Source organism: Barbatula barbatula, assembly GCF_947034865.1.
Source record: "Barbatula barbatula genome assembly, chromosome: 5".
NCBI classification, from domain to species: Eukaryota; Metazoa; Chordata; class Actinopteri; order Cypriniformes; family Nemacheilidae; genus Barbatula; species Barbatula barbatula.
In genome coordinates this window covers 7,112,962-7,130,962 of record NC_136769.1, presented here as the reverse complement: position 1 = coordinate 7,130,962, position 18,001 = coordinate 7,112,962, and the positions used below count along the sequence as shown (strand labels likewise).

The 18,001-nt window shown below is 39.7% G+C and overlaps 2 protein-coding genes across 2 annotated transcripts; both read left to right on the top strand.

Moving 5' to 3' along the window:
• Positions 1-564: 564 nt before the first annotated feature.
• cbx6b (chromobox homolog 6b) lies at positions 565-7,618 on the top strand. The gene is made up of 5 exons (XM_079455540.1): positions 565-949; positions 2,149-2,192; positions 2,295-2,360; positions 2,696-2,762; positions 2,879-7,618. The coding sequence occupies exons 1-5, from the start codon at positions 881-883 to the stop codon at positions 4,139-4,141; spliced, it is 1,509 nt and encodes a 502-aa protein (XP_079311666.1). The 5' UTR covers positions 565-880; the 3' UTR covers positions 4,142-7,618.
• Positions 7,619-10,683: 3,065 nt separating this feature from the next.
• nptxra (neuronal pentraxin receptor a) lies at positions 10,684-17,507 on the top strand. Its single transcript, XM_079456939.1, has 5 exons — positions 10,684-11,599; positions 13,136-13,391; positions 13,948-14,189; positions 14,514-14,693; positions 15,704-17,507. Exons 1-5 carry the CDS (start codon positions 10,934-10,936, stop codon positions 15,935-15,937), a joined length of 1,578 nt encoding a protein of 525 aa, XP_079313065.1. The 5' UTR covers positions 10,684-10,933; the 3' UTR covers positions 15,938-17,507.
• Positions 17,508-18,001: the final 494 nt, after the last annotated feature.

Genomic DNA, 18,001 nt, shown 5'->3' with positions numbered 1-18,001 from the left:
TATCTTCTACGGTATATGTTTTGCTGTTTTTCTCACCGAAATAAAATGTATGCCTTATGATTTTGTTTATCAGTTAAACTGAGATGGTGTTTAAAGGCGTACAGATCTTATATTTCCTGAATCCTGGTAATTTGCAAAAAGGTCTCTACAAATTCCAAGAAACGTCTTATTTGTCTTATGCATATTTTCCCGTTTCCTTGTGTTTTTATACGTTTACTGTTTTTCTAAATGTATGTTCGGATTGTGGTCATTTCTGTAACGCAGCTTTGCAACAAAGCAAAATTGTAAAAAAGCGGGGACAAGATAAAAAATGAATCTCTTTAAGATATGAACAAGAATATTAAATATAAGATCGATAGACAATACATAAATATAAAAATGCATTGTTTAATATTTTGTTATTATATTTTATATATTTATATTTTAACAATGGGTTAAACATGTAAATCACACATCTGTTTTTTTGCCTATATATTCTTTTCACTTTTTGTATATCGTGCGTTACTGTTTTTATTTAATCTTAATGTATATTTGCACTATGTTTCCTTGTGCACAGTTTCTTCTGCACTAAACTCATGTCGCCTTGTGTGTGTGGACATAATAAAGCTCCTTCTGATTCTGATCAGATTTTATAAACACAATATTAAAAAAGGCTAATATGTATATATATTAAGTCAGCCTATAGGCTACAACTATAGGCTATATTGCTATCTTATCCGTCGGTCAGCCTTGCACTGGTCGTCGTACTGTTTGGGAGAAAGTGTGCGTGTAGTGTGTATGTGCGACGGCGCGTGCGTGCGTGCGTATCAGTTGACTCCTCCACGGCGCAGGATCTCTCCATCGCTTCGCGGAAGAACGCGTCTCTGCTGTCCCGCTAAAGATGGATCTGTCCGCGGCAGGGGACCGCGTGTTTGCCGCCGAGGCCATCCTGAAGCGTCGCATCCGCAAGGTCAGCAACTTAACGATCAAATATCTTCGTTTCAACTCACTGCGGCCTACAAACGCATTAAACTTCAACCATGCAGCCCGGCTGCGATGCACGACCTGCATTAGAGCAGCATGCTTCCCCCCCTTGCGATCTGCAAAACTGCTCGAGTAATGCACGGTGCCCTCGTATTCACGGTCCTTTTGAGGGCACTCGTTTGACTCAAATATAGATGCTTTAACGCTTTGTTTGGTTTGCAAGTGCTGTTAGCGGGTTAGCTTTTTTGGATCAGCAAGGAGTGCAACATTTTGACAAAGGCCGGTGGACACCCCAAGCGTGCGACGCGTCAAAATAAACACTATGCTCTTGCAGCGAAACGCAACGTTGTTTTTATTGCGTTACATTGGGCGATGTTGCGTTTACTTTGCGCGCTTGTGTTATTGACAGCTTCGTTGATTTACAACGGCAGCGTCGCGTTCTGTTCGCGTTGCGTTACGACGTGTCGCTCGCTTGCATTGCATTGCATTGCATGTAGATGTGTGTAAAACGATACAGATCCTCGTCGCTGTTTCATTCAATACATTCGGGGTTTGAGGGCTGATAAAAGGAGAGATGCTTGTTGTCAAATCACTAGTGTCTTCCTATTTTTACCACTGTAAAGGAAGTTGTTAGTGTAAACTTGTTTGATTGAATTTTTTGCATCATATTTAGTTACATTCAAGAGACCATCGTGAATGGAAGGCATAGTTGACCCAAATATGTCATTATAAATCCATATTCATTTACTTTTGTGTTGAACATGAATATTTGCAGTCGTTTTGAGGCTATTTTTATTTAGTAGCCTACCGCTGTATAGTGACCATATCTGTCAAGCTGACCACACAGTAGTTCTATGTTTTCAGTTACAGTGACGCAAATGTGAATTAAATGGAAGCTTTAAAGGGGTTGAATAATGAAAGATAATATTCAAGCAATTTTAATATGTATTATGTGAATATGTATTATTATTCTTTCAGTCCGTTCACCACACAACGCTATTTATTGCGAGACACTTTTGGAACTTGACGGATGCTTTTGTATACGAAAACTGCTTTTTGAATGTATGCTCGTGCGTTTCACTTAAAAGAACAACGTATGATCCTTGAATAGACGAAGGTGTTTACGTTTTTAATTGATAAATAACTTTAATGCTAGAAGGGCTTAAAAAGGTATTTGTCTTATAGGGGCGGATGGAGTACCTGGTGAAATGGAAAGGATGGGCAATAAAGTGAGTGATGTGCTTTGGATCTTTAAACTATCTATCTGTGATCAACCTTGTATTTCTGAAAGAAACTGAGGTGCAAATGGACTGTATGATTTTATTCCTCAGGTATAGTACATGGGAACCTGAGGAAAACATTCTGGATGAACGACTCGTTGCAGCATTTGAACTAAAGTGAGTTTTATTGTGGTGTCCAAGAATTATTTATTCTCTCATTGACAGTAATAGAAATGTTACATTTATTTATTTTGCTATGGTTGGGTGTGGTATGGAATGAACGTTAGATACTGTTGTGACCGTTGATGCATCTGTGTGAAGTGGAGTCAAAGCAAGATCGTCTCTTTCCTCTTCCATACCCACAGGAAACAGTCACTCAGACATCTTAAGCCACATCACTTAAAAGTACATTTTTGTAGTCATGGTTTGTGCTAGGATGAACGCCATCATGCTGAAACTGGCACAACCTCTCATTGTGTATACTTAAACACTGAACTCTTCTTTTCATTCAGAGAACGAGAACAAGAGATGTATGGACCAAAAAAGAGAGGCCCAAAACCTAAAACATTGCTTCTGAAGGTATCTCACCAACTGACAGTTTTTGTGTGATTTTTTTGTTAATTTTGCATTAGAATTTACTAAATGATGTGTTTTGCAAAGATTATGAAATATATATTTTTTCTGGTGTTGTTTAGTCGAGAGCACAAGCTGTGGAGGGTTTCCCACGAGTCCAGGAGTTTAAGCACAGTCGTCCTCAGCACACTTCCAAAATTCCTCACCCCTCCCTTGCACCGTCCTACACCCCCAGTGCCCCATCCAACGCCAAGCTGCAGTCAGGTGCCGCTCAGCCAAAACTGAAGAAAGACATTCACCGCTGTCATCGTATGGCCCGTCGACCGTTGCCCCGCCTAGACCCCTCAGCGCAAACAGACGGTCCTTTTTCCTCTCGGCCCACAGTCAGTCCGTTCTCAGAAACGGTCCGTATTCTGAACCGGAAGGTCAAACCCAGAGAGGTGAAGAAAGGGCGGGTCATTCTGAACCTTAAAGTGCTTGACAAGACCGAAAATGTTACCAGCAGTAAAAGGACACACATGCAAGGCTCTGTCCAGCCATCTCATTATGGGCGGCAGAAAATTCCATCTCGAAATAGGGTGATTGGGAAGAACAGGCGCTTTGGCGAAGTGTCCTACCGTGGTCTCCAACCCCCCATGAGGAGCTCTAGCTTTCCTGTTTTTGGAAAGCTATTTCATTCTGATTCCCTTAAAGCAGAGAGCCAGACTCAAGGTGTGGAATGCCGCAACAACGTACCCATCAGTGGCCTGTCTTTATCATCCTCTTCATCCCAAAGTTCAAAGCTTCAGATGTCAGACTTTTCCAAAAGTCAGACTCTCAACGATGAACAGCCTCCTTCGGTCTCAAGCTCGGATGTTTCAGACGGTGAGCCACCGTCCCCCCCACAAGGCCAATCCCAGCATACCTCGTTGACGCCCAAACCCACCACAACAATTGCCGTGGATCCAGCCCTTCACAAACTCACCGCTCAACACCTGAAAAAAACCTCAGGTCCATCTGCTCTTCCATCCTCCCCCATGTTCTCGTCTTCGTCCTCTGCCTCATCATCCTCAGAGGACAACGAGCACATACTGGACCTTTCCGTACCTCACGAAATGGACAGGCGAATGCGGCGACGACATCCCTTTTCTGGTCGCCGGGCCCTCAAGGTCCCCGAGGTGCCCGTGTCGGAAGAGCCGTCGGAAGATGAAGATGTAGACTGGCGTCCTGACATGACGTCTCAGTGTGCCAATGTGGTCGTCACGGACATTACAGCCAATCTCTTCACTGTGACGATCAAAGAGTTTTGCCATCCCCCTTCTGCTACCTCTCCACCCTGTTACCCTAAAAGTGCGGCAGCTCAACAAAACACACAACAGCCAAAGCACCATCCCAACAAAACATGAATGGAGACACAACAGAGATGACATTCTTTAATCTTCAAAAGGAATATGTGGAGATTTGCCAGTTTGTAGTTGCATACGCGTCTATAGTTAGAGGCACATTTATCTAAAGTGACTTTTCAGCACATTCAAGGTATACCTTCGATGAATATGTGTGTTTCCCGGGAATTGAAGCTACGACATTGACAACAATCAGAAACCGGTCTGGTGCACATAAGATTTAAGATAGGTGGCCAAGCTGTCTGAATTGAACACTGTGCCATGACTAATATCACCATTAAATGAATGTGTGTTTTGCTACACTTTCCTTCACACAAATTCACAGATTTTGTTTCCAGATGTGCCAGGTGACTTTGTGTATGTTGTATATTCTGTTTGCCGTATTTGATCTCCAAACTGACTTCTCGATTCATACCCGTTTCAGTTAACCAGTATAATCTCTGTAGATTTAATATGTAACACAAAGTTTCAGGGTGCAAATTGAATACAGTTTTACTAGTTGTCCGCCATTTGTCAGTATAATAAAGTAGTATTTCGTAAGTGTTGTACAGGGTGCTTTACCCACCAATGTGTTTACTTAAAAGGTACACAAGAGTGCCCCAGGGTTGATGTAATATTGTATGCAAAACCTGGAAACGAGTTAGCATTTAAAGTTACAGTTTATCCATGGATTAAAATTCTGTCATTTACTCACCCTCGAGTTGGTACAAATCTGTATGCATTTCCTGGTTCTGATGAACACAGAGAAGGATATTTGGAAGAATGCTTGTAACCAAACACTATAGCCACCATTGAAAAATGTAATGGTACTCAAAAACCCCTCAGAACTTTTCTACATTCTTTAAAAATCTTCTTTCAAATATCTTTCCCTGTGTTCATCAGAACAAAGACATTTATACAGAATTGGAATAACACGAGGGTGAGTGAAGACAACATTTTCATTTTTGGGTGAACTTTCCCTCAAAGCACATCCGATTCCATCACCAATGGGTTATTGAATGATTTTTTTTGGTCAAATGCCTGAAATAAGGTCTGAAATGTATATTCTACGATATGAAACACACCAGAAATAGCATGTTTTATTGTGTCTGAACAACGATGGTTGCTAAATGCGACCACAGTCATTGTCGAGGCCGTAAATCTCATCATGCATAAAAATCTCACAAATAATGCAACATGGGCACAAATCCCAAAAAATGGATGAGGATGCATTTTTTTTATCAAATGTAAGAGTTGTCGGAGGCTTGGTGACGTCGAGTGACTGCAGTGTTGTCTGTTTAAAGCCTTTCACTTCTGCCGATTCTATTTGGGATTGAAAATGATTAAACATAGTGTTCATTTGCAAAGACTTACCGGCCAGACAAAACATGTATAAAAATTGTCAATCATACAGCTTATTTTTTGCAATCCTTCAAAAGTCTGTGGGAAATATCCATAGGCTTTTGGTCGAGGGAACCAGTGCGGCACTAACTTCTGGGTTAACATACACAAATACGTCATCCCTGCGGCATTAAACATGTAAAGTTATCAGTATGTGTGTGCCATAGCGTTGCTAGTGCTTTTGCGCTACAGAAAGTAAGCTATGCGATTGTGTCTCGTGCACAAATTCCTTGCTTTTATTTACCGACTTAAGTATTTATATTGATGTTGTTTTTTATGGTCATGACTGAAGTATTCCTTTTTAAAGACAGCTTTGGTTAGATAAAGCTCATATGATTCTCAATAAAGTGCTTTACAGTGACCTTACTTTGCTCTTTGTGCTTAAACTCAAATCTGCAAAATGCTTTGAGTTTAAACTAAGTCAGCTGTCCGGTTCCCAGCTTAAGCGCCCTTCATTATGTTACTTGGTCATCTGGGAATGTCCTATCATTCTGCTATCTCTTTATCAACGGCGATAGATAAATTGAAGCTGGGAGTTTAGAGTTCGAAACGGAATCTTTGCCTTGCTTGTCATAGAGCCTTTAGGGAAAAGCAAGGGTTTGATCTAGTTCTTATGCGGTTGGAACGGTCTCTAGCCTCTGGTTAGACTTAAATGAAATGTGAAGTAGAAACCCCATGGACTGGGTCTTGATGCGAGCCAGGGTCTGTTTTTCAATAAGAAGTCACAGGCCAGGCACACTAGCTTGATGAAATGGAAACTTTGACTGTGGCCAAACACAGCGCGCTCGTAGTGAAGTTAGTTCCCATACATTCTTAAAGGTGCCTTGTGCTACAAGTCCAACAAGCCTTTATAAAACTTATTTTAAACTTGACTTGAAAACAAGTTGTATGTTGTGCTCTGTGTTTCCTTTATTATCAGGGTGTTGCTATTGTCATTCTTCTGGATTGCTTTTTCAGCCTGTTCTTGTATATTCTGTGAAACCGTTTTTCATCCCATTTTTTGTTTGTTTTACACCTCGCAGTCTGGCTCATTTTTTTATTTATGGTGTCCTGTCCTTCAACTCTGTGCTCCGAGTTAACCTTGCTGCTCTTAAATCCTTGATATTTACAGCGAATGCTCAAGCCTTCTGGCATGTCCTGTAATCCCACTTAGCACTCAAAGACTCGTACAAAGAGGGGGGGGGGGGTGACAGTCAAGATTTCCTCAGAATCCCCATCAGGAGTGCAGGGAATCATTCTGTTTATCCCAACGAATCCCGACTCATTATTCTTCCACATCTGCACGTAATTTGGCTCAGACCTCCATGATGTGAACGTTTTGAGGTCAAGTTTTCTCGTGGGCCTGTACAGAAATTGAATTTTGTTGTAATGGGGTTGTTTCTTTACTAAGTGGGTGGTTTGGTTTTTTCTTTCAATCGTGAGGAGTAACACATTTCTCAGCACTTAGAATGCATGTTGTCTTTAAAAAAGTAATGCAGTTGTGCCTTTCTGCAAAGGATTCGTGTTTGAATATGTTAATATTTTCAGATGGATCGTTCTTGTGGGGGTGTGTGCGTCATTTCATTTTAGTAAGGTTTGAAGTGGAGTCACACAGTTCTGGACTCATGCATGTCACGCAGAATGCACAAACTGTGCTTTCTAAACGTTCTGTCACTCTAAACGCTCGGTTTTTGTTTGTCTTTGGCTTCTTGTGAAGATAGATCATAAATGCACCAACTGCTTTGAGACTGTCCACTTCATTGTGTTTTTACTTTAGTAGTGAGAGACAGAGACAAACATTCCTCCTCTGTAAATGTGGCTTAATTTCAATTCAACCTCATCCTTTTAATATATTATGGAATTTTTCTGTTCATCTTATTTGATTTGTGTCTGTGTCCTTTAATACAAATTGTTCAGTCTGTTGTTGTAAATATAATTTTACATAACTTTTTTAAAATATCTGGCATTATCAGAATTTGAATAATTTTTGTTGCTTCGATTATGTATTGTGTACAGTTTTGTAACTGAAAAAGTGTTAAAATCATGGCAATGTCTTGAAGTAGTGTCTAGCCAAGCTGCCTGGTTTTGTTTTAATAAAGGAATTGCGTTTGTGATTTTTGCAAATACTGTTTTCTTGTGTACTTTATGATGTGTGTAATCCCTGATGCACATATTTTAAAGCATATATTGAGCAGTCATTGTTTTCATATTCATTGAAGCCTCTGTATTCAGTCAGGATGCAAAAAAATATGCTGTTATAGTCTTCAAAGGCAAGTGCTGATTAGGTGAGACTGCTCTTTAGCTTTACTTTGTTGACTACAACTACAAACAAATCCGACTTTATCCACTAGAGGGCGTAACAAACACTATAAGGTGATAAAACCCATGGTATGAGAAGGATAAGGTTTTCTTTTTAATGGCATTTTAAACTGTTGTGCACATACTTGTTTGGTGCATCAGTTCAGTCTTAACGTGAGCATGGAGCATAAAAGTAATTTTTTATCATATTTAAAATATACATGACAAGCCAAACAATGTGTTTTAATACAGCGCTATAAATAAAACAATAGACCTCCTATTAAGTTATGCATCTTTTTTCTTTATATTGAAAACAAGATTCTGTGAAAAAATATGGGTTTGCAAGGCCAGCTTACATACAGTGTGACCTTCATGAAAGATTCATGGTGTTGTGTAACCAAAGATGCAATTGAAGAACGAATTCTGTGACATCCAGCAGTCCTCTGAGAGTCTTTTAAATGTGATTTTTATTAATAATAATAATAATAATAATACATTTTATTTATAGGCGCCTTTCTCAACACTCAAGGTCACCTTACAAAAGCAACAATAAAACACTCAATCCATTAAACATTGAATCAATAATAATAATCATAATAATAATAACTGGCGAAAGAGTAGGGTCCTTACAATCAAAACAAATTAAAAATTAAAGCGAGTCAATTATACTTGTCATTACATGAACATGTTGCATATAAACGCACACCTTGCATGGCATAGGCCTATTATATATAGGTTCATATGTTGCCTAGCAACTGCAATATGCATAGTCTATAGGAACTCTGATGAGTTGTTTTTTTGTCAATATCATCAAAAACACCATTGTCATAATGTTGCGATTTTAAAGCCAAACACATGTTATGTTGCACTAGAAAGGCCTGTGGTAATGACTGAGGAATAGTTTATACATTTTTCCACTGTCATTGCTTTCTTCTGTTGATCACAAAAGGAGTTATTTATAGCACAATACCCAAGCTATTTTAACACACAATGTGGATGTGGACCGTTAAGTACGATTTTCAACGTAATGCCGGATCCTCACACAGTTATCGTATGACTTCAGAGGACTTGGAATATACTGGATGAGTGATATGACCATTACAATGCGTTGTGTTTGTTTTTTAGGACTTTCTGGAGCTTGGCATCCCTATTTCCAGTCAATTATACTTGTCATTTTCTAAATAATTGGATGTTATATAAAACATCTCTATTGTTTTAAGAGCAGCACTCTTATTTTTCCCCATATTATGTTCTTGTTAGCTAGCACAATGTCAGTTTCAGAGTGACACATTCCATTCTTAGACTGTCCCACTTCTCCTTTTAATGAAATCAGAAATTGTTTTTCGCCTCCGTGCGCTTCTCTGCTTGGCACATGCTCACCTTCTCTTACCTCTGCTGTTTATTGCACACATTTGTCAAAAACTGCGGCATGCAACCACAAGCTCCACTGAACACATTGAATTGAACCCTGAACATAAGGCAATACTTAAGGCCTATAAATCTCATGAAGCAAATTTTAATCAGTCAGCCTGCTGAAAACCGTAGAATTCACCAATACTGTTGGATGCTTGTGACTGATGTGAGCTGGGAAAGTGTGGGGAAAGACGTGGTTGTGTCAATAGCTTTATTTGTGAAATGTGATGATGGGCGGAGAGGTTGAAGGGGTTTGACAGTCATTGCTGGTTATGTAACTTAATGGTAGCAGCAGAATCAATTCATGCATACATTCCATCTTTAATATCAGATATCTCCAGAATCATTGGATGGGCATTTAATGCTTTTAGCATGCTTTATTGGGTTTTAAAATATGTCTAGGGGATGTTTAAACCTCTCGTTTTAGATGGACCAAAAAATCCTAAATTTGAACTCTGGTTGCCCAATTCAGAGTCTTGGATGAATACGCAAGACAACTGACAACAATAATTGTTGAAAATGCGTTAAATGCATTGGTAATGCCTTCTAAAACGTTAATCTCTCTTGGTTTTATATCCTTCTTACGCATGATGTATGATAAGTGAATGTGGAGGTGGATTACACTTAACATGGAGACCCGTTGGACATGCTGAGATATGATGAGGTCATGCATATCCGCACTAATCCCTTCTGGGTGATTTCATGCTTCAATGAGAACCGTGTGGGATCACAAGGATTCAAACGTTTTTCCACTTTCTGTCCTGGCTGCTCAGAACACAACAGGACAAAACCGCACAAGGTGTTGCTCTAAAATTGTTTTCTTTATATCAGAAGCATTCATTTGCAAGAAAAACCTGCACGTGGTGTTGCTCTAATATATGTTTTCTTTATATCAGAAGCATTATGAGAAAGTGTGCTTCATACTTTAAATTTACGTCATTTTGCAGCCAATGCATCCAAATTCCCTTTTTCCCATATTTAATTCTGCACAAGCATGGAACTTCATTCCAACTTTGTTTTAGAGCTTTTGTTATTTATTTATTTATTACTACAAAATGTGCGTCAGTGCTATGTGTAGCATTTGCATAACATTTGACTTGTTGCATTAATTTGCTGATTGGATTGTGATTGTTTTTTTCTTTACACCTAAAGCCCCACCTTTTAGACGCGCGCTTAGTGTTTTGTGGGTCCGTTTGCGAAGAACCAACTCGTAAATTCTACCATACCACTATTTCTAAACCTGCTTTCAAGGAATAATTCATTCTTTAAATGCGAGAGAGTCTGCTTTAAACCGTGTGAATACTGGACGCGTAGTTTGGAATGTTTGACTGGCCGAACGCATCCGGTATCTCCATAAGATCATATTCTGGGTGTTTCTCAACTGTATGAAAGCTCACACTGGTGCTTTTCTCCACCTCCACGCATGTGTAGCCCACCCCGATCGTAAAGATTCTACCCCCGCCTCTTGTCCCCACGGTAGATGCGTCCAGCCGGTGAATACCTAATCGACATCAAATCTGTGGGCACATAATAGAGGAAAAACAGTCATTGTGGTTTAGACAGTTGGTGAGATCTTGTCGAGGACTGAAGAATTCGTGGATGGCGATATACTTTGATTTTATTATTCTCAAGGACTAAATTTCACCGTTATCTTTGTTTTTTTTTTGTATTACTGTTGTTTCCACCGCCACCCTGAAGTTCATCGTCGTCATTTTGGCCGCCGGGATGGTGGCGTTTGTCGGAGCGGTTATCTGCATCATCGCCGCGGTCCACAGCAGATCTCCGCCGGCTTCAGCATCCGCAGCACAGCACCTAGCCGACAACCAGTCACTGTCTCAGGACCGAACGGGGAAGATGTTTTCGTCAGGCTCGGTAGCCCGGGCAGGACCGCTAGACGCTCTCCATGGTACTGATGCGAGCAGCAGAGAGAGAGGGGGACCAGAGGCTCCCACCTTCTACGGCGTAGCCGGAGTAGTGACCGGAGTCAGCCAACAGCAGGTCACTTACAGCAGACTTATCTGCACCCCTGTGCCCGCCGGCGAGTGTAACCCCAAACACTTTCAGCAACAAGCCGACGACCCATCCTCATATGCGGGAGAGGATTGGGGATATCTCCGCACCACAGCCGAGGAGCTCCGGCAGACGGTTCTTCAGCAGAAAAACGAGATCTTGACGGATCAAAGGACTATACGGGAGCTAACGGGAAAGCTTTCGGAATGCGAGAGTGGGCTGAAAGGGCGAAAGGGCCCGGGACGTCGGGAGACCCAAAAAGAGCAGAAGGAAGAGCTCATGATGCAGGACGATGCGGGACCCTCGATGCGCAAGGCTCATGCGGTTGAGGAGCTGACGCATGCCGTAACTCAAATGAAAGACCGCATTGAGAAACTGGAGGTATGGAACCATTTCTCACGTTTGTCATTTTAAAAAGTGCGCACCTGTTGATAAAGATGTTTTCAGGACAAAGTACCAGTTGCTTGTTACAGTGTGCACTCTGCTGAATGACCCAAACAGATTCCAATGGCTTCCATTGCAATTGAACCTTTACCAATAAAACAACTACTATTTAAATACAGCCTGCATGTTTGTGTTGTGTAATGTGGATTCAGATCCAACAACATCCCAAAAATAGAATCCAAAACATTACCAAACAGACCCCACAAAGATTCGTATAATTTCCATTAATTACAGTTCCCCCTATAACCATTAAATCTATTAGGATCTCTTTTTGCGATTAAAAGGGGTCTGCCGAGGGGCATAATGCGTATAAAATATTTTGTCTTAATGCTTTATGGCAATACCCAAAATAGGTTACATCTCCGAAAATCATTTAAGGGTCACGTAATTGTTTCTCAAGTACCAAAGCACACAATAAATATGCGTCATGCAATCAAAGCATAGCCAAAATAGACTTATATTTGCGTCTGTACTGCTGCTGCAGTGACCGTGTGCCCATAAAGTTAATCGGAAGCACGCGTTTACGTTTCTGCTCACGTACGATGGTCCCCATGGCGTGATTTATCGCTGCGCGCTTTAGACGCGCGTCCCTGATTGGGTGCGATTGAAATACAGGCGAAGTGCGCCTTTTTCCTGTTTTACGATCTGATAGGAGGAACAAATTACATCCTCACCAGGACATTCTCTCTGGCTCATCTTGATACTGTAGCTACCCTGAATCAGTTTAACCGAAAATTATGTCTCCATCTATAGAGAGAGGGAGACGCAGCACTTCAGTTGCTTATATGTCATCTTATATTTGAAAGAAAGGGGAATATTGAATATTTTCTGGCGTGGGTGTTTGAAAGGAAGGATATACTTGACCTGTGCCAATAATCTGTGATCACAGCATGCATGACAGCAGGGAAGAAATGAGAAACGTGGCACGGTGCACTAAAAGCATATTATGGACTCCTGTGACTGTGAATGGCAGCTTTACAGACTGGCTGGTGCCCTTCCAGCCATAGACTGTTTTTAACTCATTCCAGTAAAATCTCATGATGTTAAACAACCCATCTCCCTCTTGCCCACATAGCCTCCCCATAAACAAGAAATTATTAAGAAACCCAAAGCATACATCAATAAATGACAAGCAATATGATAGCTTCTCACCGTGACCTTAACTAGATATTTTTACCCAAGCTAACCATAACAAATGCTATTTTTGTTGTAACATCGTGACCTTAATAAGCTATTTTGTACCCTATCAAATGTTATTTTTGGTTAAAAATATATAATGCATAATACAAACAATAAAGTCAATGGAAAATCTGTGCAAGAATAGAAGTGTTTGTGTAAATCTATTTCTTTTCAGTAGAATATCAAACAACCCAACTGCATCAACGTAATATACTGTAGAAAATGCTGTCATTACGGTTGAATGTCATATCACATTTACAGGTAAATAACACAAATATGATTGTTTTTTTACAGTCTGAAATGACAGCACTAGACTTCAATCACACAGACCCAAGCTCACAGAAAGCATCAGGCGCTGCTCTCAAGTCTTCCCGGGCTCGAACGACAAACACACAGAGACGACTGGAAGATCTGGAAGGAGAGCTGAAGAGAAAGATCAAACTGCTTGAGGAAGAGAGGAAAGCTCTGCGCAAGGAGACGCATAAACACCAGGAGCACATTGACTATGGACTGGATACTGTACAGCAGCGAATAAGCAGCTTGGAGAAAGGTGATTGAGAGGCCTGATAAATTGTTCTTAACCAAATCATTTAGAATTATAAACAGATTTTAAGAGCTTGGAAACAGTGAAAGGATTGGAGAGTTGGTGGGGGGATATATTCCCAGTTATTAGGCCCTTGGGAAATTGCAGTGTACCCGAAATATACTCACGTTCATGTTTTCTGAAGAACACCAAAGAAGATATTTTGAAGAATGCTGGTAACGGAACAACAGCGGTACCCATTGACTTTTATTGTCTGAACAGAAAACTACTGAGACATTTTTCAAAATATCTTCTTTTGTGTTTTACAGAAGAAAAAGTCACATATGGGTTTTGATAGATATAAGGGTAAATAAATTATGACAGAATTTCTTTTTTTAGGTGAACTATTACTATTATTAATGCTGTATAAGGTGGAAATGTAATAATACTCAGATCAGGTGAAAACCTCATAACTCTGAAAATGTTTTGCAATACAGTTGCTCTGTGGTATGGAGGTATTATAGACTATTATCTGTTTTGTGTGTCATCCACTGTTTTCTTTTTTCCATCTGTCAATTCGCAGGTCATTTAGATAACACGTTTCCGGAAGGCTACCGGCTCTCGTTCCCTTTACGGGGCAGCTCCATGTTTGCTCTGTTTAAGCAGGAAGTTCCCACCCTGCACGCTCTGACTGTCTGCCTGTGGCTCAAACCTGCCAAGAGCATCATGGGAACAGCGTTTTCGTATGCCGTTACGGATCAGAGTCATGAACTTGTGCTTCAGCAGCTAGTTCATGGCCCCATCGAGTTCATCATTAATAATGAGGTAAAGCATCATAGAATGGAACACAGCAAGACCCAATGTCAAATGATTGAAATAATTATATTCAGCTTCAGTGAAATGTGATCTGATTACATTCTTCACCAGTGCGAGTCTTTTTGTGACACGATGAAGTTTTAGTTTGACCTTTGACAGTGTCTATACAGTACAATGTGTGTTCGCCTGTAAAAGTGATAAGTAAAATAATATTTAACAATATGAACATGCGGACCACAAGAGTTCACATGCAGCATTAAAAAGAACATTTGAGCATAAAATCCAGTATAGTTTAAATTTGTAATTTAGAGCCGTTTATCCTCCATGTTGTAGGTGGCACTGTTGCCTCTAAACCTAACGGTAGGCAGATGGCAGCATATGTGCGTGAGTTGGAACCGGAGGGCTGGAGTGTGGCACGCCTACTTAGGGGGCAAACTAAAGAGCGAAGGGAGTGATCTGGCAACCCGCCACACCATCCGTCCAGGAGGAACTCTCATACTTGGCCAAGAACAAGTACGTAAGATGCTTGTATCAGGTTGCCAGATTTAAATGGTGCTGGGTTAAGATGGCCAGCATTTGGTAGGCCTATTCATTCACGCAGCATGTAAACCCCATTCCCACACACCACTTTCTCATTTTTTAACGTATTCATTTCGCGTGAAGTATACCTTACTTATCTCTTCCCTAGACCCGTTTCAGCTTATGTTGTAAAGTCTATGTTGTGTTCTGTATCTGAGGTTTTCATTAGGAATGTATTTTCAATCATGACAACCAACTGACTGCCTGTGGCTCATAATGTCTATCGGTTAAGCTGCTTAGAGTGGTGATGTAAGGGGCTTTTCTTAAACTATAGACAAGTTTTCCCATGTGGGCTGTAAACGTTGACACCTTCACTAGTTTCATTTTGTTTGCTAACAATATCTGCTCTATAGAGAGCGTTTCGTAAATATGTAATCCCCTTTGGCTTGGACGCGAAAACTTGACGAATTCTGTGTCAGCCACTGTAGTGTTTTGAAAGGGAGGGTTGGAGTGAGCTGTCGGCTCACCACTAGATGTCGCTAAATTTCATACACTGGATCCTTAAGCCGTTATTAAAAAATGTCATATTCACCCAAATAAACATTGAAATGTTTTTTGTTTATAGTGTACATTTTTACATTTTATGCAGTATTTTTCTTTTTACTTTTAAGATTATTTGTCTGGATAAAACAAAAAAATCCATACATAAAAACGCATTTAAACTGTAACAAAAATAAAAGATGATGGCGTAATAAACCATTTCAAGACCTAAAAATGCCTATTGTTGGAGAACCGTGTTCATTGAAAAAAAACATATCTTCTGAGAAATATCTTGATTCCATGGGATTTCTAACAGAAGGTAAAAAGAAAAACTTCCAGTGAATAATTAGAAAATCTTAAAAGATTCATGCAGAAAACACAAAGATGTTATTTATTTATGTTAATAAATAGAGTTGCTTTAGTTAGTAAGTAGGAGTCTGACTACTGTTCCTTTTATCTTGCAGGGCTCCATAGGTGGTCTTCGTTTCGAGCCGTCCCGGGCTCTGGTGGGGGAATTGTCTCAGTTTAATGTGTGGGACTTCCCACTTTCACACACGGAGCTCTCTGCTCTCGCCCGATGCGGCACAGGCATGCTTGGTAATGTTATTCCCTGGACCAGCCGTGCGGTAGAGGTTTTCGGAGGGGTCACCAAGCAATCGGCCGACCATTGCAACCATCGGACAGGCACGAGGCAGTGACTGGCATCTTAAGGGATCATATTAGGGTCATTAAAAGTAAGACAGAAGGTTTAGAGAGGTAGAGATCTGTAAGAGAGGACAAACCCATGCCGACATTAAACATGTATGAAGACGTCATTAAGACAATGTTTGGAAAGCGTTTTAAAGATGGTACGAAAGGGTATTTCATTTGTTGAATGTTTATTGTTTTCATCAGAAAATATATATGATATTATTATGGGTTATGCTTTGATGAAGAGTGAAGAACATCCATTTCATAAACATAAGGTACGGGAACAACAGGCTCGGACGAAGCTTCGTAATGAAAGAAATGTTTTTTTCCACAATCCAAAGCAAACTTTTTATTCAGTTTGATTACTGTTTGCTTTGAAGGAAAAACACAAAAGCAGCAGTGATTCGTCTCACTCTATTTGCTATCAGTCTGCCATTTTTGTACAAGTTTGTTTTTGTGTGTTTGATCTTTTATCCAAGGATTTTGGTGATCACTATTTGACGAAATCCTATTGGTCAAGCCATTCCTGGTTGAATTGTACACCATTTAAAAACCTTTCGCATCACATCGGAATCACAGAATTACGTTGAATTAGAATGAACAGAAGGGAATAAAGACCAACGCAATAGTAAGTTGGTCAGAAGAATGTTTCAGCAATATTTTAATTAATAACAATGTAAACCTTTAAAGCCATGTTTCTGAAACCCTTTACAAACAAAATCATGCAAACTGGTTTAAGTATTTCTGTTAAACATAACCTGCAAATATCTTCAGACTTTCTCATGCTGAGAAAGAAGCGAATATATAGATTTATACAAACATCTACTTAAAAAAATAAATTATATTTGTATAATAAGCTAAGAAACATTCCCTGCAATGAATATATTTACACCATTAAATGTATAAACCAATATATATCTAGGTTAATGTGACTGCTTAGGAGTTTATGTGAATTTTAAAGTGCGCTATATACTGTGATTGAATTATACGCAATGCATTGTTTATATGTGTTATGAAAAACACACCCTGTTTTGGTGGCCTTGCCATGTAAAGAATGAGGTCCCAAATTTGTGGGCCTTTTTAAAGTATTCCATTGCTTGGTGGAATAACAGAAATCGAGTAAATAATGGCACAAAAAGGACATATACCTACCACACGTCTGGGAAAAGAATAAACGTATTACTGACTGTTTTTGGGAGTGTTTCAAACACTAAATATCTGTTTTATATTCTGATGTTGCTGTTGTCAGCGCAATGCCTGTTTGTTTACTTTTCAGTGGTTAATTTGTGACGTTTAATTATTTTGATGTACACGAACATCACGTCATATTCAGAATGGCCTGTTTACAAAGAAATGTTAATAGATGTTATTTTGTAGGAATGTATTTGTTTTTTAATTGGGATTTGTCCTAACTTTGAAAGAAACTCTTTTTGCCTGGTCAGTTTTCTAATCTAAACTCATTTGCACCTTTAATCTGTCTTCTCTTCTCATTTCTTGCATTCTGTTTGCATTTGTCTGAATAGATTTGAAGGGCAAATGTGAAAACATAATTTTACAATTAAAATATATAGCACAATGAATAATATTTCAGTTTTTTGCCTTTGTGTCATTTTATCCCTAAAGATATTCTCTAAAGGATTCAGGTTCACCGGCTTGGTGAAATACACAATTTTCAAACATGTCCAGCCTTTTTTTATCTCTCTTGTTCTTTGCAGCTATGCAGTCTGTTATTGAGTAAACGTGTGATTGTTGCAGACAAGAGATCTTCCATCATCCACCCACCAATTCACCAAATCAGCTGACCCAGCACTCTAAACACTGTATGTCTGCATCTGTTTCTCTCCTGTTCTCTTCTGCTGTATTAGACAAACATTCCCATATGCTTTAACTTCTAGGCAAGTCTTTTCCAGCGAGACGTGTTTCAACTCAAATATTCGTAATTTGTTAAGAAAACTGTCAAAATTGTATCTATGTTCTCTAAAGGTTATCTCTTCTCATTTCTCTCCATTGCCTTTTGTCAATGAAGAATAGATCCTATAGCAGCTCAGCTGGTGATTTGTGCTTTGAACACA

Coding starts and splice junctions, on each gene's coding strand:
- cbx6b (XM_079455540.1), top strand. CDS start 881: ATGGATCTGTCCGCGGCAGGGGACCGCGTGTTTGCCGCCGAGGCCATC. Junction 2,193..2,294: donor TGGAAAGGATGGGCAATAAA/GTGAGTGATGTG, acceptor TTTATTCCTCAG/GTATAGTACATGGGAACCTG. Junction 2,361..2,695: donor GTTGCAGCATTTGAACTAAA/GTGAGTTTTATT, acceptor CTTTTCATTCAG/AGAACGAGAACAAGAGATGT.
- nptxra (XM_079456939.1), top strand. CDS start 10,934: ATGGTGGCGTTTGTCGGAGCGGTTATCTGCATCATCGCCGCGGTCCAC. Junction 11,600..13,135: donor ACCGCATTGAGAAACTGGAG/GTATGGAACCAT, acceptor GTTTTTTTACAG/TCTGAAATGACAGCACTAGA. Junction 14,190..14,513: donor AGTTCATCATTAATAATGAG/GTAAAGCATCAT, acceptor TCCATGTTGTAG/GTGGCACTGTTGCCTCTAAA.